The following is a 23,113-nucleotide window of genomic DNA, read 5'->3' on the forward strand; positions in this document are numbered from 1 at the left end:
ATAATTAAGCACATTAATAGTCACTTGCACACACAGATATCCCCCTAAAATAGCTAAAACTAAAAACAAACTAAAAACTACTTTCAGAAATATTCAGCTTTGATATTAATGAGTTTTTTGGGTTCATTGAGAACATGGTTGTTGTTCAATAATAAAATTATTCCTCAAAAATAAAACTTGCCTAATAATTCTGCACCCCCTGTACAGTGGGTTGCAAAAGTATTCAGCCCACTTTAAGTTTTCCACATTACTACCACAAACATGAATCATTTTTTGGGGAATTCCACATGAAAGACCAATACAAAGTGGTGTACACATGAGAAGTGGAACGAAAATCATACATGATTCGAAACATTTTTTACAAATAACTGCAAAGTGGTGTGTGCATAATTATTCGGCCCCCTTTGATCTGAGTGCAGTCAGTTGCCTATAGACATTGCCTGATGAGTGCTAATGACTAAATAGAGTGCACCTGTGTGTGTTTATATATATAATTATATTATATACAGTGGCTTGCAAAAGTATTCAGCCCCCTTGAAGTTTTCCACATTTTGTCATATTACTGCCACAAACATGAATCAATTGAATTGGAATTCCACGTGATAGACCAATACAAAGTGGTGTACATGTGAGAAGTGGACCGAAAATCATACATGATTACAAACATTTTTTTACAAATAACTGCAAAGTGGTGTGTGCATTATTATTCAGCCCCCTGAGTCAATACTTTATAGAACCACCTTTTGCTGCAATTACAGCTGACAGTCTTTTAGGGTATGTCTCTACCAGCTTTGCACATCTAGAGACTGAAATCCTTGCCCATTGTTCTTTGCAAAACAGCTCCAACTCAGTCAGATTAGATAGACAGCGTTTGTGAACAGCAGTTTTCAGATCTTGCCACAGATTCTCGATTGGATTTAGATCTGGACTTTGACTGGGCCATTCTAACACATGGATATGTTTTGTTTTAAACCATTCCATTGTTGCCCTGGCTTTATGTTTTAGGGTCGTTGTCCTGCTGGAAGGTGAACCTCCACCCCAGTCTCAAGTCTTTTGCAGACTCCAAGAGGTTTTCTTTCAAGATTGCCGTGTATTTGGCTCAATCCATATTCCATCAACTCTGACCAGCTTCCCTGTCCCTGCTGAAGAGAAGCGCCCCCCCGAGCATGATGCTGCCACCACCATATTTGACAGTGGGGATGGTGTGTTCAGAGTGATGTGCAGTGTTAGTTTTCCACCACACATAGCGTTTTGCATTTTGGCCCAAAAGTTCCATTTTGGTCTCATCTGACCAGAGCACCTTCTTCCACATGTTTGCTGTGTCCCCCACATGGCTTGTGGCAAACTGCAAACGGGACTTCTTATGCTTTTCTCTGTTAACAATGCTTTCTTCTTGCCACTCTTCCATAAAGGCCAACTTTGTGCAGTGCACGACTAATAGTTGTCCTAAGGACAGATTGCCCCACCTGAGCTGTAGATCTCTGCAGCTCGTCCAGAGTCACCATGGGCCTCTTGACTGCATTTCTGATCAGCGCTCTCCTTGTTTGGCCTGTGACTTTAGGTGGATGGCCTTGTCTTGGCAGGTTTACAGTTGTGCCATACTCCCATTTCTGAATGATCGCTTGAACAGTGCTCCATGGGATGTTCAAAGCTTTGTAAATCTTTTTGTAGCCTAAGCCGGTTTTAAATTTCTTATCCCTTATCCCTGACCTGCCTGGTGGAAAACTTTTGCAAGCCACTGTATATAGTCTCTCTATATCTATACTAATACGGTGTGCGCCCCTCTTTCGCCTTCAAAACTGCCTAATTCTACATGGCATTGATTCAACAAGATGCGGAAAGCATTGTTTAGAAATGGCCCATATTGATAGGATAGCATCTTGCAGTTGGAGATTTGTTGGATGCACATCCAGGGCACGAAACTCCCATTCCATCACATCCCAAATATGCTCTATTGGGTTGAGATCTGGTGACTGTGGGGGCCATTTTAGTACAGTGAACTCATTGTCCCGTTCAAGAAACCAATTTTAAATGATTCGAGCTTTGTGACATGGTGCATTATTCTGCTGGAAGTAGCCATGAGAGGATGGGTACATGGTGGTCATGAAGGGATGGACATGGTCAGAAACAATGCTCAGGTATCCTGTGGCATTTAAACGATGCCCATTTGGCACTAAGGGGCCTAAAGTTTGTCAAGAAAACATCCCCCACACCATTACACCACCAGCCTGCACAGTGGTAACAAGGCATGATGGATCCATGTTCTCATTCTGTTTGCGCAAAATTCTGACTCTATCGAGACTCATCAGACCAGGCAACATGTTTCCAGTCTTCATCTGTCCAATTTTGGTGAGCTCGTGCAAATTGAAGCCTCCTTTTCCTATTTGTAGTGGAGATGAGTGGTACCCGGTCGGCTCTTCTACTGTTGTAGCCCATCTGCCTCAAGGTTGTGCATGTTGTGGCTTCACAAATGCTTTGCTGCATACCTCGGTTGTAACGAGTGGTTATTTCAGTCAACATTGCTCTTCTATCAGCTTGAATCAGTTGGCCCATTCTCCTCTGACCTCTAGCATCAACAAGGCATTTTCGCCCACAGGACTGGATGTTTTTCCCTTTTCACACCATTCTTTGTAAACCCTAGAAATGGTTGTACAGGAAAATCCCAGTAACTGAGCAGATTGTGAAATACTCAGACCGGCCTGTCTGGCACAAATAACCATGCCACGCTGAGAATTGCTTAAATCGCCTTTCTCTCTCATTCTGACCTTCAGTTTGGAGTTCAGGAGATTGTCTTGACCAGGACCACACCCCTAAATGCATTGAATCAACTGCCATGTGATTGGTTGTTTAGATAACTGCATTTATGAGAAATTTGAACGGGTGTTCTTAATAATACTTTAGGTGAGTGTACGTATATTATACAATGAATCTCTAACTTTTGACCCACTGGATGTTATTGCAAGTCATTTATTTTTTGGGTAGGTGTAATTACAAGGGTGTTGTGCTAGTAAAGGGCATTGTACTGCACAGTATATTGATTTGCATCTATATTGATGGAGCATTGTGATGGGATTGATCTTTTGTGGTTAAATAAGATCTTGTTTTGTTCCAGGGTCAAAATCCTTTCGAGACAGAAGATTGTGGAGAAGAGTCTAGGAACTTGGAGCCTGTATTCAGTTTTGAGTGCTCTTCACGTCCCGGTAAATATATTGTATGCTATTGCATGGAAGGAAAAGCGTTGTTGGTCAGAAAACTAGGAGGAAAGGCTGGTTTGAAGAACTTTTGTTTGTAAGGGTACCCATACACTACGATGATTTCCTGTCGAATGCAGCAGATTCGATCACTGTGATCGAATCTGCTGTGAAAACGTTAACGCAGATGTTGACCGAGATCGTCCAGGCAGAAAATTTAGCTCAATCGCCGGTGGGTCTGGAGAGCGTTGTTAGCGGCATTCGATGTAGCGACGACCGACGCAGCAATACATCACCTGTTTGCCAGCGCAAGTCCCTGGGTCCCCGCAGTCTCTCACTACTTCGGGCATCTTCTCCATCTTCACTTCCTGTCCCATCCTGTGAGAAGGCAAAGTTCAAACAGTAGAGGGTGCTCTATTGTTTGAACTTTTGCTTGTCACAGGACGGGGCAGGAAGTGAAGAGGAGACGGAGGAGGACGCTGGAAGAAGTGAGAGACTGCGTGGACCCGGGGCCGGCGGACAGGTGATGTATTGCGGCTGCCTGGGGGTGCAAGGGTGGCAGTTCCACAGGTTGTGACTCAATTCAAAATCTGTTTTCAGTGTATGGGCAGCCAATAGGCCCCTCTCTGATCAGATTCGATCAAAGCGGGATCTATTTGTTGGTCGAGCTGTTGGCAATCGACTAGTGTATGGCAGCCTTTAAAAAAAGACATGTTTACTTTTGAATATTTAGGGTTTAGTATGGAGAAATCAGTGACTGTATGTTAAGTACCCACATAAAGACTGCATTGTTGAAAACTGCCGACGAATAAAGTTTCCATGATCTTTATGTAAGATGTTTAGCGATGGGATGTGGCCAATAGCAATAGGGCGCAAGTAGATTGCCAACGATAAGATTGCTAAAAGAAGGATGCAGGGGACGTTAGTGGAAAGATCATTTAAAGACTTGTACACATTAGGGCTTTGAGCAAATTGATCCAATTTCATCCATCATGACTGTCTTTCAAAATACACGAACATCGTCGCACATTGGCCATCTGTAACCGTCATATACCACTTTTTCTTTAAAAGATAGTTACACATTGGGCATGATACAGAAAGCTTTTTCACCTGTTTTTCTCGGTTTTCACCTTATCTATATTACTGTAAGGCCTGACAGGTTATGTCCCCAATCAGTCTCTATGCCCCAATCTATTGCCACGGCTCTGAGCCCAGCCCACTGTCTTCACCTATAGACAAGCCCCCGCATGAACAGGACAAGTTATTTGTCTCCTGACTACCGTTACTCCAGGTCTTAGCGTTCAAGGCATACAGACTGAAGTAGAGAGGACAATAACCCACCAGAACCCCACTGAGGCAAGTAACACAGTATCACACAGGGCTATTACCTTGGAGGATGAGGCCCTCAGCATTGATTGCCAGTAATGACAGATGTATCAGGAACAGGATCCTTCCAGGCAATATAGGAGAGAGTCCATGCAAGGTCCATATGCAAGGTTATTTAACAGGCAGTGAATGATCCAGGCAATATATGAGAGTTCATGCAAGGTCCACATGCAAGGTTATTCAAGTAACAGGCAAGGATTAGTTCAAGTATACTAGAGTGTCCAGTAACAAGCAATGTATATTGCTTTTAGAAAAGGACTCATATAGAAATGCAATCTCAAAATTACAAAAATTTCCTTATAAAAAAACTTTATTGACACATATACAAAAAAGTGTATCCAAAAATAGAAAATATATAAGAGCACAGTTCTTAAATATCAGATAGTGGGTCCTCTTAGAGCCAAAGACAAAAAAGCGATATCTGGTTTAGCTTGGTAAACAGTTGCAGTTATAACGGGTATTAGTTTTCAAGGCAACGACACATGTTCGTTTCGGGCTGTGTAAATATGTATATGCCCTTCATCAGGCCAAGATACCCAATTCTGCGTGGCTCAATCAGGCGAGGAAAACCAGATAAGAATCAGAAATATACTGGGGACGCCTGAGCCTACCAGGCGTACAAACAACCTTCCCAACAGCGAAGAAGACGCTAAAACGTGGGAACCCCAGTAACAAGCAATGGTCAGTCGAGGTAGCATGCAAGAGTATCCAGTTAACAGGCAGAGGTCAGTCCAGGTGGCAGGCAAGGGTATCAAGTAACAGGCAGAGGTCGGTCCAGGCAGCAGTCTAGAGCACCCAGGAATCAAAGCAAGGGTTAATAACAGCAGACAAGAATGGTCAAATACAAGCCAAGGGTTGAGATCCAATAATACAACAATGTGAGTGCGCACCCAGCAACTAACAACAGCTATGCTTATCACGGGCAATGACTGGGAGCACTCTGCAGGTTTAAATATAACTTTCATCCAATCAGTGGCCAGCCACAATCCGCACATACAATCGCACAGCGGTGCACCTACCTAGGTGTCAGCTGACACTGCGCTGTCAGCTGACTATTGTTTGCATCTGCGGAGGGTGTACTGGGAACGCGCCCCTCCGCCTATCAGAATGTGCAGCCTGTGTTTCAGCAGCAGCGTCATCAGCGGGGAACAAGTGCCGAGACCTGGAAGTGACGGATTCCGCCTGGGTCTCGGCGGAAACACCATCAGTAACAGGCAGGTTCCTTATAGTTACTTTTGTAAGCACCCAAAGAGCAAAAATATAATTAAGGTAAGAAAAGTCATATTTAAATGAAGTTTATCAGGAACAACTTTTAGTGATTATTTTGCTTTTAAATGTGCTGAAAAGTTAGTTTTGTGAGTAGAGCCCAATGTCTATTGAAATGATCATTCATGTGTCATTTTGACAGATGAAATCTTGTCGTGGGTATGGACCTTTAGCCTTGGTACTAGTTTACTAAAGGCTTCTCTGGAAATCTCAAGGATTCTCCATTTAGGTTATTTGGATTTTTTTCTTTAAAACTGTCTGTGACAGGGCTGTGGAGTTGGTACAACAAATATTTGTTCAGCGCCATTCCGTCCGTGTGGTGTAATCTTTTTTTATGACTGAAGAGGTATGAATGTACTGAAGTTATATACCCTACCTGCCTACTGATTATGCTAATCTTTTAACTAGCTTCCTGTCCAATTTGGAGGGAGGCACGTTTCTGGGTTGCTGTGCTTCCGACTCCTGGAAAAGACATTACCATAAGTAATTTTGGTCTTTTCTATGAATGCAGAATATTTTTTTTCTAGCTATTTTCTAGACTATCTTCTGATAAGATGCAAAAAGGAAGGACGCTCCTAAGATATTCAGTGTCTTACAAAGCTGAAGCACTTTAGGAAAGATTCTGAATCTGCAGATATCTGAAATAGAGTTATCTGGGTAGGTCACTAGTTGTGACTCGACAGATCTCTTGTTTGCCGATAAAGAATGTTGATTCTCAAATTGAAAGTACACATACATTGCTGGGAGCAGAAAAACAAAAGTTTGCTTTCTTAAAATAGAAATAATTTGCGATAATTCAGGTTGGAGTGAGCTTGAGCTGTCTCCCAGGGCATCACTGCTGAATATATGCAAATTAACCATTGTAGCCTTAGAAGCTAAACACACCTCCAGAACCGCTGGAATGCAATGATGTGAGCAACATCTGTCACAGTAAGATAAGATGTATCTCCTGGGGAAATTTTTTCATCCTGTATCCCAGCTGTAGCTTGGGCAATATACAGAGTATTTTCCTACAATGTGTGCATCATGCACCAAGTTAAACCTGTCAAATCTGGCTTTGCAAATTTGGCCTAATTGGCTAATCACGAGACATTGCTCATGCAAATAGGCATTTGCTTTCTCATGCCAAGATATGCAGATAAAAGAAAACAATCTGGTTGTCAGATCCAGTGACATTCTCCCTAAATTGGTGAACTTCCCAACCAAATCTGCAGAGAAGAGTAACATGGATATATCAAAATCCATTAGTTATTATGACCAATACAAGCCTCTAGGGGGCGCATCTGTTCACAATCACTTATGTGACAAGTGGCCTTCACTAAGGCAATAATTTTCCTTGCATCTCAGAAATATACTGGTAATCGGGAGGACTCTCCAGAAATAGGAGAATCTGTTGCAAAACAGAAATATGATGGTTCTGAGAAACCGGACAAATGTCTGTGGTTTATTTAAACAAACAAGGGGGGACTTGCAGTCCACCCCTGGTCACTCTCTCTACAGTGGGTTGCAAAAGTATTCAGCCCCCTTGAAGTTTTCCACATTTTGTCTCATTACTGCCACAAACATGAATCAATTTTATTGGAATTCCACATGAAAGACCAACACAAATTGGTGTACACATGAGAAGTGGAACGAAAATCATACATGATTCCAAACATTTTTTTACAAATAACTGCAAAGTGGTGTGTGCATAATTATTCGGCCCCCTTTGATCTGAGTGCAGTCAGTTGCCTATAGACATTGCCTGATGAGTGCTAATGACTAAATAGAGTGCACCTGTGTGTAATCTAATGTCAGTACAAATACAGCTGCTCTGTGAGGGCCTCAGAGGTTGTCTAAGAGAATATTGGGAGCAACAACACCGTGAAGTCCAAAGAACACACAAGACAGGTCAGGGATCAATTTACTGAGAAATGTAAAGCAGGCTTAGGCTACAAAAAGATTTCCAAAGCCTTGAACATCCCACGGAGCACTGTTCAAGCGATCATTCAGAAATGGAAGGAGTATGGCACAACTGTAAACCTACCAAGACAAGGCTGTCCACCTAAACTCACAGGCCAAACAAGGAGAGCACTGATCAGAAATGCAGTCGAGGCCCATGGTGACTCTGGACGAGCTGCAGAGATCTACAGCTCAGGTGGGAGACTCTGTCCATAGGACAACTTATAGTCATGCACTGTACAAAGTTGGCCTTTATGGAAGAGTCAAAAGGGGATTGTGCGTGGGCACACCATATTCCAAAAGAGGTCGGGTGCTTGGTATTATGGCATAGGCTTTGCCAATACAGCTTCAAAAAAAGTCAAATATACCAGCACACCGTATTCCATGAAGAAAAACGCTCTTTTATTGAGCCATTATATCCACAAAGATACCCTACCCTATATCTTTGTGGATATAATGGCTCAATAAAAGAGCGTTTTTCTTCATGGAATACGGTGTGCTGGTATATTTGACTTTTTTTCTTTATGGAAGAGTGGCAAGAAGAAAGGCATTGTTAACAGAAAGCATAAGAAGTCCCGTTTGCAGTTTGCCACAAGCCATGTGGGGGACACAGCAACCATGTGGAAGAAGGTGCTCTGGTCAGATGAGACCAAAATGGAACTTTTTGGCCAAAATGCAAAGCGCTATGTGTGGCGAAAAACTAACACTGCACATCACTCTTAAAGGGAACCTTAACTGAACGGGGGGTAAAGAGTTTCACTTACCTGGGGCTATTACCAGCCCCCTGCAGCAGTTCTGTGCCCTCGGAGCCGATCTGGAATCCTCCGGTCCCCCGCTGTCACTTAGTTTTGTTTTTGACGACTCACCAGTCGGCCTGCCGCCATGCGTACTATTGGACGCATTCCCTACTGCAATTAGCGCTGTTGCGGACCGCAACGTGTACAAAGATACGAGTTGCCACATATCTACGCATGCGGAATGCGGCAACACATATTTTTTACGCGCTGCGGTCCGCAACAGCTCTAGAGCTAATCTGCCTAGCTCTAGATATTCTGCTGGACAGAAGAAGAGTTTCTCTCCTTGAAAGGAGTTTACCCCAGAGGAAATGTTCTAGCAGTTTGGTTAAATGACAAATAATTTCCTAGCATTTGGTGTCTGAACAGATTTGTTTGACTATTTGCAGTTACCTGTATTGCTGCTTGGGATAATGCTATCTGCTGCACTTGGGCCTGCAGAGAGCATACACCTTTTCTCCAATGAATTTATTAGAAAAGGTACTTCAAAAAGTGATGGAGGATCAGGCCACTATAATTCTGTTTATGCCAGACTGGCTAAAATATGTTGGTTCTGCTGTTATCCTACCATGTTATGAAAGCCTTTGATCCTGCAGATCTTGAATGATCTTTTGAAGCAGGGGCAGATGGGCCATACTCGGTGGACTGTCTGTATCTGAAGGTGTGTTTTACTCAGCATGAACAAAGGCTGATATTTGTCTAAAACAGCAGAGCTATTGCTGTACAGCTGCTCTTTTATGTTGAAGTAAAGAGTTAAAAACTTTTTACATAGTGGCAGGTACTGATCCCCTTCATATGACGTGACTTTTTGAACAGTGCTCGTTAATAAACAAAGGTCCATCAGAACAATTTGTTGCATGCTAGAGACTCTGTCACCTAAGCAATTTTCTTCAGGTTGCGTTTCCACTAGTACATTGCAAATTCGTTGCAGAAATTGCGCAAACGATTGCGCATTCAACTTTATGCGAAGAAACCACATTTGAATTGCTGTGGATTTAACCATGTCAGTGCCTGTGCGCAAGATCACAAATTCACATTGTAAACTACAGGGCGAAAAGGCCGTAGAATTTTTGATGCATTACATTACATATGAACCACACACTATGCATGTGGTGGGACACTTATGATGGCTCTCCTGTGAAGATTTTTTTCGCACAGCCTTGTGCGCAGATGCTGTTTTAGTGGAAACCAGTTGGAAGAACGATGGTTCTTCAGAAATATGAATGTTTTCTAGACTTCCTTCAGAAAAGTCTAGGTATAGGTCAACATTCTACACCCTTAGGGCCTGTACACACTGCTGCGCTTTTAAAATCGCATGCGATTTTTAAATCGCAAGCCTTTATGAGAATAGTAAAAGCGCATTGCTCCAGTGTGTACAGGTCTTCACGATTTTCATTATTTTTCAAAAGACCTTACGATTAAAAAGCGCATGCGATTTGAAAAGCACAGCGCAAGCGCAGCAGTGTGTACAGGCCCTTAACCTCCCTGGCGTTCTATTAAGATCGCCAGGGAGGCTGCGGGAGGGTTTTTTTTAAATAAAAAAAAAACTGTTTCATGCAGCCAACTGAAAGTTGGCTGCATGAAAGCCCACTAGAGGGCGCTCCGGAGGCGTTCTTCCGATCGCCTCCGGCGCCCAGCATAAACAAGGAAGGCCGCAATGAGCAGCCTTTCTTGTTTTGCTTATATCGTCGCCATAGCGACGAGCGGAGGGACGTCAGCCGACGTCCTGACGTCAGCCGCCTCCGATCCAGCTATTAGCGCTGGCCGGAACTTTTGTTCCGGCTGCGCAGGGCTCGGGCGGCTGGGGGGACCCTCTTTCGCCGCTGCTCGCGGCGGATCGCCGCAGAGCGACGGCGATCAGGCTGCACACGCGGCTGGCAAAGTGCCGGCTGCGTGTGCTGCTTTTTATTTTGTAAAAATCGGCCCAGCAGGGCCTGAGCGGCGACCTCCGGCAGTGATGGACGGATATATTTGTCCATACCGCTGAGGAGGTTAAAGTGCAGTTAGCAGTTGTGGGTGTGTACTAAATGAAGATTTAATAAGGCGGGAAAAGCAAAGTCAGTGGTGAAGAAACCTACTGTACTACCTTGAAATCTGAATTTAGTTCAAAACTTTATTATTCAGTTCCATTCCATAAAGTTCCATTAAGGACCAAATCCTTAAAATAGGGTTTGGTGGCGATAACTGTGGCCAGGTATATTGGAGACATACAGGCCTTAAACATGGAACGACCATTCATGTCTATCCTGGAGGATAGAAATATTGTTTTACTGCACTCTTTTTAACTTTAAAAGTTATGTCTGATTTCCGCAAGGAGCAGAAAAAATTCAACCCTTCCTTTTGCTCCAATTCCTCACATGAAAGGGGAAAAAGAATCAGCTCACTGGATGTGAGGAAGAAAATTATGGTTTATATAATCATAACTTCTGCATGGAGGAAGGAAGTGGATTATTCAGTTTTCGGGTACCCGGAAAGAGGTTGTCTAAAAGTACACTCAGTTATTGGTTAAAATATGCTTTAACACAGCATATGAAATGGCAGGGAAGCCAGCTCCTGAGAGCATGATAACGCTTTCCACTGGGGCTGTCTCCTCTTCTGGGGCAGAAAAGGATTCTGCCTCTCTTCTTCAAATTTGCCACATGAGCCTCTTATGATACATTCATGAAGCTTTATCATTTGGATCTACCAAGTAATCAGGACTTGGGTTTTGGTCGTAAAATACTGTCTACAGTTGTCCCACAATGAGGGAGGTAATATTGTATATCTCCTGGTGGGCCTGGCGTGGAGGCAAGTGGAAGCTTTTACTTTTACCTGATAATTGGGTTTCCACGTAGCCTCCATGACAGGTGGGTTAACCCACCCACAACTCAAACGGTAAGTCTCCTACCCTTATGTGGTGAAAGTCAAAGCACTGGTGGTAGGAGGTGGCTATTTAAACTTGTCGGTTCTTCTTGTCCCAGGGATGGGCGGTCCAATCTCCCGGTGGCCCTGTCGTGGAGGCTATGTGGAAACCCAATTACCAGGTAAGCGTTATTGTAATCAAACCTCAAATAAATGACAGCGCTCATAGGCTGCAACTTTTATCGTTAGACTAGCGGTAGGTCTTCCCTGAGAGGACCCGTCACCGCCGTGGGGAAGTCTAGTAGGGAATAATTTGTGCACATATTATTTATACTGAAGCTAACGTCCTCCTTTGCTGTACCTGTTTTGAATGCATGTTGTGTATTTTAGTCCACAATTGTGGAGCTCTGCACATCTATTGCAGGTAGTCAATTCGGGTGCAGCCTCTGTTTGGAAGCGCTGCCAATGTCTCCTGCTGTACAAGAGTAATTGTAAGCTTTGGATGCCTTCAGTGTGAATCTACAATTGTCATAGTCATGAAAATAAAGAAAACTCTTTGAAAGATACGGTGTGTCCAAACTTTTGGTCTGTACTGTATTTGTAAAACTTTTTGAGATTTGACTTTATATCACTAGCCACTTTTTTTTTTCCTTCAGTTTCCAGTTTTGCAAGTCTGATTACTTTTTTTTGCAGTTTTTGTTACATTCCCTACACATCTATTCCTTTCCCAACATCTAAAAGTTTTATTTCACCACTTCATAAAAATTGAGCGTGCTTGTGAGAGAGGACCTCTTTAATCATGTCCAACACAGTATTCTTTATCAGACCCCCCCCCAATTGTTTTTTTCTTTTTAAAATCTAGAATTTTTATTCCAATAAAAGGTATGTGCATTCTACTATAGTCATGAAGCTTCTTAGAGTTAGCCTTTTTAAAATTGATAGTTTTAGTTGTCCCTTAGTTACAACTCTTTTTAGTAGGTCATATGTTAGTACATTAGAGTCACTTATTTTGAAGTGTTCTCGAACTTGCACATTAGATCTAATATCGGGTCTATTTGAAATGACCAAATCAAGCAGAGCATCCCTCTTGGTTGGTTCAGTTACGAGTAACTTCAATTTCCCAGTGTCAAAAACCTGAGCGTTTCTTGCCTATTTCATGATGGCAACGCTTTAAGGGCTAGTCCTTTACTGAGTTAGCAATCATATAAATCCGGCATAGTGGGGTCTGAACCCTCTATAACAGTAATTATAGATTGACAGTATACCTTGAAATGAATCAGAGCACTCAGTATATGATTTTATATAAAAAATTGTATTTGCTGATCATACAGCATATATACAAAATATGAACAGTTCCAAGTAGTGTTTCCTTCTAACAGTATTCCATCTCATCAAGGCTTTAGAGCCAAGCGATCATCAATCTTCTAAGTACATTCCAAAAATAATATAAAAGTTGTGTTATGTAGAATAAGATCAAAAGTAGTCTCATCTGTATCAATAGCTGTGTATCTAGTAGCTGTGTAAAACATGTAGTAATCTTCTTAAAGAAATGGCATAAAAAATGGCTTCTAAAAAAACTTCTTGCTAACATCTTAAACCGAACTTAATGCTGAACAATTAATAAAGTAAATCACCAGAATATTAAGCATATTACTCCTTCTCTGTCATCTCTTCAGCATCTAGAACCACGTGTGGAAAGGTAGCTTCTGCCTCATGTGTCTTCTCAGGAGATTGTTGGGCTTCTGCAAACTATGAGCTTTCAGCTCCTACTTTTATAGGGATTTAATGCAATATGGCTGCCTAATCTGGAATTTCCCTGAATCCCAGGTTCTGATTGGCTAAAGCTTCCATGCATCAATGCTTTATCATGTTTGAATACCTAAATCATAATATAATTGTTGATAAATTCTGATTAGGTCATTTCTGACACAGTTGATTAAAAATGGACATCACCAGCCATCTTGTCTGCTGGTTGACTTTTTTGCCCCAGACATTGAGACTAAATGTCATGCATGACGCTTTTCTGATAAAGTGTTCTCTGCTAATTAAGTTGGAATGTCTCGGTACTTTCCCAGACATAAGCTTGGTCAAATTGACACTAACACAGACCTTTGAGAGTCTTCAGCAATTTAGGGCTTATTGAAACATACAGGGATTCTAATGTACTTATTTAAATATAAAGCTTATTATATAATTCTTCTTAAAACAGTTAATCATATAAGAAATAATTGCATATTAAATCTTAATAATATAAAATCATTTTCCATATATTTGCCTTTCTTTATGAACAAATAAATGTAATAATTCCACCGACAGAGGTCATCATTTCATCATGTAATAACAATCTGTATTAATAATATTAATTTTATAAGACTATGAAACCGCCGTGGCATCATTTGTCCTAAATACGGGACAATACAAAAACCTTGGAACTTATATTGACATTCCACATTCCAAAGAACAATCATAGTCTAAACAACTTTGTGGAAAACAGCTAATGTATTTTGAAACTTTCACTGCAGAATCCAGCTTTTTAACTATATTTTAAAGTATTTAAATTATATTATATAGGGTTTAACAATAATTTCTTTCTTTAGGACTGATTCTAGGTATTGATTATTAATATTTAGATTAATAATAGTCTCTCTCTCTCTCTCTCTCTCTCTCTCTCTCTCTCTCTCTCTCTCTCTCTCTCTCTCTCTCTCTCTCTCTCTCTATCTCTATATATATATATATATATATCTATATATATGTATGTGTTTTCCACATTTTGTCATATTACTGCCACAAACCTGAATCAATTTTATTGGAATTCCACAAGAAAGACCAACACAAAGTGATGTACACATGAGAAGTGGAATGAAAATCATACATGTTTCCAAACATTTTTTACAAATAAAAAAGTGCAGTCAGTTGCCTATAGACATTGCCTGATGAGTGCTAATGACTAAATAGAGTGCACCTGTGTGTAATCTGATGTCAGTACAAATACAGCTGCTCTGTGAGGGCCTCAGAGGTTGTCTAAGAGAATATTGGGAGCAACAACACTGTGAAGTCCAAAGAACACACAAGACCGGTCAGGGATCAAGTTATTGAGAAATTTAAAGCAGGCTTAGGCTACAAAAAGATTTCCAAAGCCTTGAACATCCCACGGAGCACTGTTCAAGCGGTCATTCAGAAATGGAAGGAGTATGGCACAACTGTAAACCTACCAAGACAAGGCCATCCACCTAAACTCACAGGCCGAACAAGGAGAGCGCTGATCAGAAATACAGTCAAGAGGCCCATGGTGACTCTGGACGAGCTGCAGAGATCTACAGCTCTGTATTAAGCTGGGCATGCACTGGCCCGATTTGCCGCCGTTTCAACAGCAGATTCGATCACTGGGATCGAATCTGCTGCCAATCGTTCGCGCTACACGCCGAATTTCGATCCATTTTGTCCGATCCCGTCGATCGCTCTGTGCGGAAAATTACCGTCGATCGCCCGCGGGTAGGGAGAGCGTCGCTAGCGGCGTTCGATTGCCCAACGACCGACGCAATAGAGCGGCAATACATTACCTGCTCCGCCGGCGCGACTACCCCCGGTCACCGCTGCTCCGTGTCTGCGCTGGTCTCCGGCATGCTTCAGTTCCTCCTGCCCAGCAGGAAGTTTAAACAGTAGAGGGCGCTCTACTGTTTAAACTTCCTGCCGGGCAGGAAGAAGCAAAGCATGCCGGACCTGGAGACCAGAGCGCAGACAGAGCAGTGGTGGCCGGGAGGACTCGCGCCGGCGGAGCAGGTAATGTATGCGGGGGGGGGGGGGGAGGGGGAGCGGCGGCAGCAGCACCACCACCACAACAGATTGTGAACGGTTTCAGGCTGAAATCGGTTCACAATCTGTTTGCAGTAAAGGTAGCCATACGATCCCTCTCTGATCAGATTCGATCAGAGAGGGATCTATCTGTTGGTCGAATCTGATGGCAAATCGACCAGTGTATGGCTACCTTATGTCATGCACTGTACAAAGTTGGCCTTTATGGAAGACCAGCAAGAAGAAAGCCATTGTTTACAGAAAAGCATAAGAAGTCCCGTTTGCAGTTTGCCACAAGCCATGTGGGAGACACAGCAACCATGTGGAAGAAGGTGCTCTGGTCAGATTAGACCAAAATGGAACTTTTTGGCCAAAATGCAAAACGCTATGTGTGGCGGAAAGCTAACACTGCACATCACTCTGAACACACTATCCCCACTGTCAAATATGGCAAAAATATTTGGCCCCTTTGAAGTTTTCCACATTTTGTCACATTACTGCCACAAACATGCATCAATTTTATTGGAATTCCACGTGAAAGATCAATACAAAGTGGTGTACATGTGAGAAGTGGATCGAAAATCGTACATCATTCCAAACATTTTTTACAAATAAATAACTGCAAAGTGGGGTGTTATTCGGCCCCCTGAGTCAATACTTTGTAGAACCACCTTTTGCTGCAATTACAGCTGCCAGTCTTTTAGGGTATGTCTCTACCAGCTTTGCACATCTAGAGACTGAAATCCTTGCCCATTCCTCTTTGCAAAACCGCTCCAGCTCAGTCAAATTAGATGGACAGCGTTTGTGAACAGCAGTTTTCAGATCTTGCCACAGATTCTCGATTGGATTTAGATCTGGACTTTGACTGAGTCATTCTAACACATAGAAATGTTTTGTTTTAAACCATTCCATTGTTGCCCTGGCTTTATGTTTAGGGTCGTTGTCCTGCTGGAAGGTGAACCTCTGCCCCAGTCTCAAGTCTTTTGCAGTCTCCAAGAGGTTTTCTTCCAAGATTGCCCTGTATTTAGCTCCACCCAGCTTCCCATCAACTCTGACCAGCTTCCCTGTCCCTGCGGAAGAGAAGCACCCCAAGAGCATGATGCTGCCACGACCATATTTGACAGTGGGGATAGTGTGTTCAGAGCGATGTGTAGTGTTAGTTTTCCGCCACACATAGCGTTTTGCATTTTGGCCAAAAAGTTCCATTTTGGTCTCATCTGACCAGAGCACCTTCTTCCACATGTTTGCTGTGTCCCCCACATGGCTTGTGGTAAACTGCAAACGGGACTTCTTATGCTTTTCTCTGTTAACAATGGCTTTCTTCTTGCCACTCTTCCATAAAGGCCAACTTTGTGCAGTGCAGGACTAATAGTTGTCCTATGGACAGATTGCCCCACCTGAGCTGTAGATCTCTGCAGCTCGTCCAGAGTCACCATGGGCCTCTTGACTGCATTTCTGATCAGCGCTCTCCTTGTTCGGCCTGTGACTTTAGGTGGATGACCTTGTCTTGGCAGGTTTACAGTTGTGCCATACTCCTTCCATTTCTGAATGATCGCTTGAACAGTGCTCCATGGGATGTTCAAGACTTTGTAAATCTTTTTGTAGCCTAAGCCCGCTTTAAATTTCTCTATCTTTATCCTTGACCTGTCTGGTGTGTTCTTTGGACTTCATGGTGTTGTTGCTCCCAATATTCTCTTAGACAACCTCTGAGGCCCTCAAAGAGCAGCTGTATTTGTATTGACATTAGATTACACACAGGTGCACTGTATTTAGTCATTAGCACTCATCAGGCAATGTCTATGGGCAACTGACTGCACTCAGAACAAAGGGGGCTGAATAATTACGCACACCCCACTTTGCAGTTATTCATTTGTAAAAAATGTTTGGAATCATGTATGATTTTCGTTCCACTTCTCACGTGTACACCACTTTGTATTGGTCTTTTATGTGGAATTCCAATAAAATAAATTTGTTTGTGGCAGTAATATGACAAAATGTGGAAAACTTCAAGGGGGCTGAATACTTTTTGCAAACCACTGTATGTCTCTTGACAGAAAACGATGGTAAACAAAAGTTTGCTTTCTTTATACAGGAAGTGTTTGTGATAACTCAGGTCGGTGTGAGCACAAGATGTCTCCCAGTGCATCACTGCTGAAATATGCAAATCAACCATTGTTGCCCTTAAAAGCTAAACACACCCCCAGATCCGCTGGTGTGCGATGTCAACTTGTTAATAGTACAGAGCCAAAATAATCCAACATGCAGACTGTTTCGGACTGACTGATCCTCATCAGTGCGTGGCATTGATTAATGTGGCGCTATGGAGTAGGACTTGAAACACCCAGAGGTACAGACTAACCAGCAAGCTCATGGTGAACCATGGGTGACAAAAATCTGACAAGGTTAGCTGAATGCTTGTTTCAGGTGTGTTCTTCAGACACTACTGCAGACCAAGACATCAGCAGGACTGCCAGGCAACTGGTATTGTTTAAACGGAAATAAATATGACCGCCTCCTTATACCCCTCACTACAGGTTGTCTAGCTACATTTCCCCCCCCCCCTAAAAAAAAGGTGTTTGTTGAAGCACAGTAAAGGAATACAACATCTCCATTTACTGTATATACTCACATATAAGCCTAATTTCTCTAACCGTCATCCGACACAACAGGAGATCCGGTCCCACCCCCGGATCTGAGGAAACCATCAATCAAGAAAAGATTAAAAGGCCCCCGCCCTCCCTCGCTCCTCAGTTCATCTGTTTCCCTCCAGTGGATTCAAGATGGCGCCGGACTCGGACGCCACGGCCACAGGGCTCCGGACTTTTTCTTTATATTTTCCCTAATCCACCCTTGCTGCATTCACCCGATCTCCCCTATCTATCTGGGGAGCGGGCGGGCATCGCAGGCTGCCGAGCAGAGTGAGGAGGCATAGGTTTTGGGCCCCGGTAGGGGCTATCGCAGCCGGAGGGGCAGGAAGAGCACATGCGGCCGAGCATTGCTCACTGTTTATGCTGCCTCCGAAGCTGCGCGGGAGGGATGCACCGGCGGCGCCGTGTCCTGCCGCTGATGAGGACTTGTCCGGCCTGCCTCACCATCGCCCCATCCCCGGACCAGACACCCGCCTCAGTCCATCGCTTGGGTTGCTCCGGCCCTCCCACGTGGTCCGCCAGGCTGCGCCCGTCGCCTGGGAGCCCAGGACGCCAGAGCGGAGCACATGGTCATAGAGGAGGCCTGATCTCCGTCGCCACCTCAGCCACTGCAGGAACGGAGCTGCTCCATCGCTGATGCCGCTGCCTGCAGTGCTCCCACAGCTGCCACAGAAGAGGAATACCACTGCTCTTCCGGATGATGCTTCAGCTGCCTGCTGCACCCTGCTTTGCCATCAGCCTGGCCGCAGCAGCTGGGGAGGGCTCACCATCGGCTGGCCACCTTCGATCTCCACCACCGGCCTCCAGCCTGCTCGGCCACCCATGTGGAGCTCCTCTCCTCCAGGCCCTTCAGATTGCCAGTATGCCTCGCAGCCTGCCTCCATCTGAAGCACCCCAGGCCGGCATCGCCCCCAGGGCCCCCTGAAACGCCTCAGGCTGGAATCACCATACCACCTTGGTCACACCTGGGGTGACGGAGATGGTGCTGCTCCCCTCACAGTGGAGCTCGCTGCCGCATCTGGGCATCGGTGTCCTGCCACCACCAAAGGTAGACCTCCCTGGCCTGTCCACCACTGCTGCCCAGCCGGGGTGCCCCCGGGCCCCACATCCACCACCCAGGGGTGCCCCCGGGTGCACCCTGGCCCCACAGGGCCCCCACTGTGTCTGCGCCCTCATTGCCCAGCCGGGCGGACTCAAAATCGGGAGTGCTGCTCCTCTGGCAACCTGGTCCAAGAGAACTCTGCTGTCCGCCTCCATCATGATGCCCCTCAGCTTTCTCAGTTGCTTTCTCAGTTTCCTTCTCTCTACTTTCGTGGACAAATCGGAGCACCTGTCTTGTTGGGAGCGTGTCGCTGTGTAGCGTCTAGTGCCGAAAATGGCAGCGCTCATAACAGCTCTCAGGCTGCTTCTCCAGTCCCACTCTTTTCTGTTCCTGCTATCAATGTATGCTTTGCTATGTTTGTATTACGCTAACTGTACGTGTATGCTGTAATGCTCTGTACTGCTTTTTATTTTTGCTTTTATTGTTTATACGTATGACCCATGCTTGACTGCATGTGATGCTGCACTCTGCTTAATTGTACGCACAGCTGTAATGTTGTCCTATGTATGCTTGTCCCACGTCTATGTATGTGCCATGCTTAACTGTATGCTATTTCTTGTCTCTTCACCAACGACCCTGTATGTGCCAAAACCAATTCCGGGTACAATCCACCGTTGTACTTGGCGATAATAAATTCTGATTCTGAAACACCTTCGGAAAAGCGGCTCCTGTTTTATTATTTTATAGACCTTACCAGAGGGTAAGGTGATTTCCGGAGGATTGTTGTCTGGGCCTTCCTCTTTCCATTGCGGGGTGCAGAGCGCTGATGGAGAAAGGTGAGGCGCTCTACATGCGGTCTTTCTAGATCGATAACGCCGGCTGTGTATTTTGTATAGCAGTGACGTCAGACGCTAGCGGTGGTACAAGGGATAGAAGGGGAGGTATTTAGGAGGATCAGGAGATTAAGCAGCGTGTTCCTGGCGTCCTCCGAGATCACAGCATAGTGAGATGGAAGCCTCAGCAGCAGCTGCAAAACTTCCTAGCCAGCCACAGCCACAAACATCGGCCTCTGGTGGGGTAAGTCCTCCACTTGAAAGATCTTTATGCTGTGATTCATATATTTAAAGGTAAGGCTCAGGATCCTATATTTGTGTTTATATTTGAGCCCAAATCTTCTGCTACAGCGCCTGCTCCAGAGAAAAAGTATAAGAGATGTGGTTTTTGTAGCATTAAAATGCCTCTTGAAGCCCCTAGGAATGCATGTCCGTCCTGCATAGAGGCATTGGTAGCTTCTGAGACTTAAAACATTTAGAAGGGAGTTATGGATTCTGTGAATGTTAAGTTGCAGGAAACTTTAGATAAATTCAAAGAATCTTTTATACCTCTACCTGCTGAGTCTATTCCAGGGCCTTCCTCTGCTTCCCTACCAGGTCCTTTTCCTTTTTTTGTCTCAGCCTTCCGCAGTATCTGATATTTTGGGGATTGAGGATGAAGAAGAGGGAGAGGAGGGTGAGGAGGTTTCTGAAATTATATCTTTAGAGGAGGGGGAACATCCTCAATCTCAAGATTCAGATACGGAACAGTTGAATAAGACTCTGAGATTTCTTTTCACCTGATGAATCTTCTGAGTTACTTAAAGAGAACCCGAGATGGTATTTAATTATATTAGTGGGGCACAGAGGCTGGTTGTGCACACTATCACCAGCCTCTGTTGCCCTATGGTGTTCCCCCAGGACCCCCCTGCGATTTGCTGTCCCCTCCGCCATGCTAGCGACACGCTTCGTGTCGCCAGTACAATGTTTATCTATGCGGTGTATGTCAGTGCCGCTCCCCCGCCTCCTCTGTATCGGCGCTACCCGCCCATGTCCCTTGCCTCCCGCTGATTGGAGGGAAGGGACGCGGGCGGGTAGCGCCGATACAGAGGAGGCGGGGGAGCGGCGCTGACAGAAACGCATAGGTAAACATTGTGCTGGCGACACACTGCGTGTCGCTAGCACGGCGGAGGGGACAGCAGATCGCAGGGGGGTCCTGGGGGCACACCATAGGGCAACAGAGGCTGGTGATAGTGTGCACAAACAGCCTCTGTGCCCCACTAATATAATTAAATCCCACCTCGGGTTCTCTTTAAAGCGGTTTACGCTACTGAACAAATTAAAGAAACAGTTACTGAATTAACCCCCCAGGATTTGGTTTGGGTTTTTCCCATCCATAAATCTTTACAGGATATTGTCATTGGCAAAATCCTGAAACACGTTTATTTATGCCTAAGTCTGCTAAAAGAAAATATCCTTTTGCTCAGCCTGACATTGATAAATGGACTAAATGTCCTAAATTAGATGCGGCTTTAGCAAAATAGTCAAAGGATTCAGATTTATCCTTTGAGGATGCAGGGGCCCTTAAAGAGAACCAGAGACGAAGCACCCTCATGTATTTTATTACATTTATCAGTGGGAACATGGCAGTAAACACCTACCCCGCTTTTAGTTTCATTCTGATCTGCTTAATTAGTCTATTAGCAGCTGTGATAAGAATCCCCGACTGGCTCAGTCTAGGTTTGACCTGGAATCATTATCACTGAGTCACTCTTCTGTGGAGTTTTTTCAAGCCCAAGCCTGCCACCTTCTGGCTCAGATTTCCTGCTTTGCATACTGAGAGCTGTGATGACATGGGAGGGGCTGCTCCTGCTGAGAGAGAAGCTCTGAACAGACAAGTGTGGCTGCAATATGATCCCTGTGTGCTCTGTGTGCACTAGATAATGATGATGACTGCAGTTTCATTCCTATGAGAGACACTTCCTACAGGCAGCTGCACATCATACCAAAATGAAAGCACACAGATGAAAGGCTGCAGCAGCCTTTCTCATATAGCCTAGATAGCAGCCTAGTCTCATATAGTCTAGACAGCACATCCACAACAACTCATAACCCGGAAGCAGAAGGGATATGAGCCGGCGGCCATATTTGATTTTTCCTGGAGCAATAATGGATAAAAAAAACACTAAAAAAGGCACACCAAAGTAGCGGAATTATCAGGTAGAGCATTTATTCTTTACAAGCTATTGACTGATATGTTTATTTTGTGTGAAACGTTCATCTCTGGTTCCCTTTAAAGACCCTATGCCTTTTGGCACAGCAACCGCTCCCCGTATATTTACAAAGGTTTTGGCGGAGGTCATGAAAGAGTTGACTACAGGGAATTTCAGTTGTTCTGCATTTGGACGATCTCCTGGTGTTTGCACAAACAGAGGATCTTCTGTTGGCACACAGGGATATTGTGATAAATACCTTGACTTGAGTAGGATGGATCATAAATTATTCCAAGTCCTCTCTAATAACAGTACATAAAATTGTTTTTCTGGGTTTCCCTGGAAAATAAGTTGTTTCTACCACAGGAAAAGACAGGAAAAGATAGTAAAGATTCAGACAGAAATAAGGAAACTGCTGTATTTTCAGGACTGTTCCCTTCGTCGAATCATGAAGATTCTGGGACTATTCACGGCAACTATTCCAGCCGCGATCTGGGCTCAGTTTCACGGCAGGGCGAAATGGGACAAATCTCAGGATTCCCTAGATTCTCCAGTAAGAATTTGCCTACTTTGGTGGATGGATCAGGAAAATCTACAAAGGGAAAGATGGTGGAGACAACTAGATCCGATAAAAATTTTCACGGATGTGGGCTCCTGGGGTTGGGGTGCAACAGCGCTGGGGCACCATGCACAAGGCTATTGGACTCAAGCTATAAGAAAGAAGTTGTCCAATTTCAGGGAACTGATGGCGGTTCAAGAAGCTCTTTTTGCGTTTCGAGAATTTATTCAGGACAAACATGTCCTTGTGTTTTTGGACAATGTTCCGACGGTAGCTTATTTAGTGAAACAAGGGGGAACGAGATCCAGGGATCTCATGGCCCTATCCTTAGAAATCTTGTCCTGGGTAGAGCCCAGAATTCGATCTTTGTCTGCAATCTTATAAAGGGGTCTCTAAATTGGGTGGCAGATTTTTTAATCTGATGAGAGAAGTCAGTCGGAATGGAGTCTTCATCCGGAAGTATTTCAGATGGTGTCGGAGACTTTCGGAATCCCGGACATAGATCTGTTTGCTTCTCCGGAGAATGCAAAGGTGAAACAATTTTTCTCCCTTCACAGGGATCCAGGGTCTCTGGGATTGGATGCACTCAGTCTTCCTTGGTAGTACAATCTGTTACACCTTTCACCCA

At 44.2% G+C, this 23,113-nt stretch overlaps 1 protein-coding gene across 4 annotated transcripts in view; it reads left to right on the plus strand.

The window, feature by feature from the left end:
• The window catches only part of MKNK2 (MAPK interacting serine/threonine kinase 2), a 444,163-nt gene that overhangs the window by 57,740 nt on the left and 363,310 nt on the right, over positions 1–23,113 (plus strand). For 3 of the 4 annotated variants that reach the window (XM_068233849.1, XM_068233848.1, XM_068233850.1), the window contains exon 3: positions 3,113–3,200. The exons of the other annotated variant lie outside the window; for it this stretch is intronic. In XM_068233849.1, coding sequence (XP_068089950.1) covers positions 3,113–3,200 — 88 coding nt within the window. The remainder of the gene's footprint in view (positions 1–3,112; positions 3,201–23,113) is intronic. 4 annotated transcript variants of the gene reach the window in all.

Source organism: Hyperolius riggenbachi, chromosome 1 (genome assembly GCF_040937935.1).
Source record: "Hyperolius riggenbachi isolate aHypRig1 chromosome 1, aHypRig1.pri, whole genome shotgun sequence".
NCBI classification, from domain to species: Eukaryota; Metazoa; Chordata; class Amphibia; order Anura; family Hyperoliidae; genus Hyperolius; species Hyperolius riggenbachi.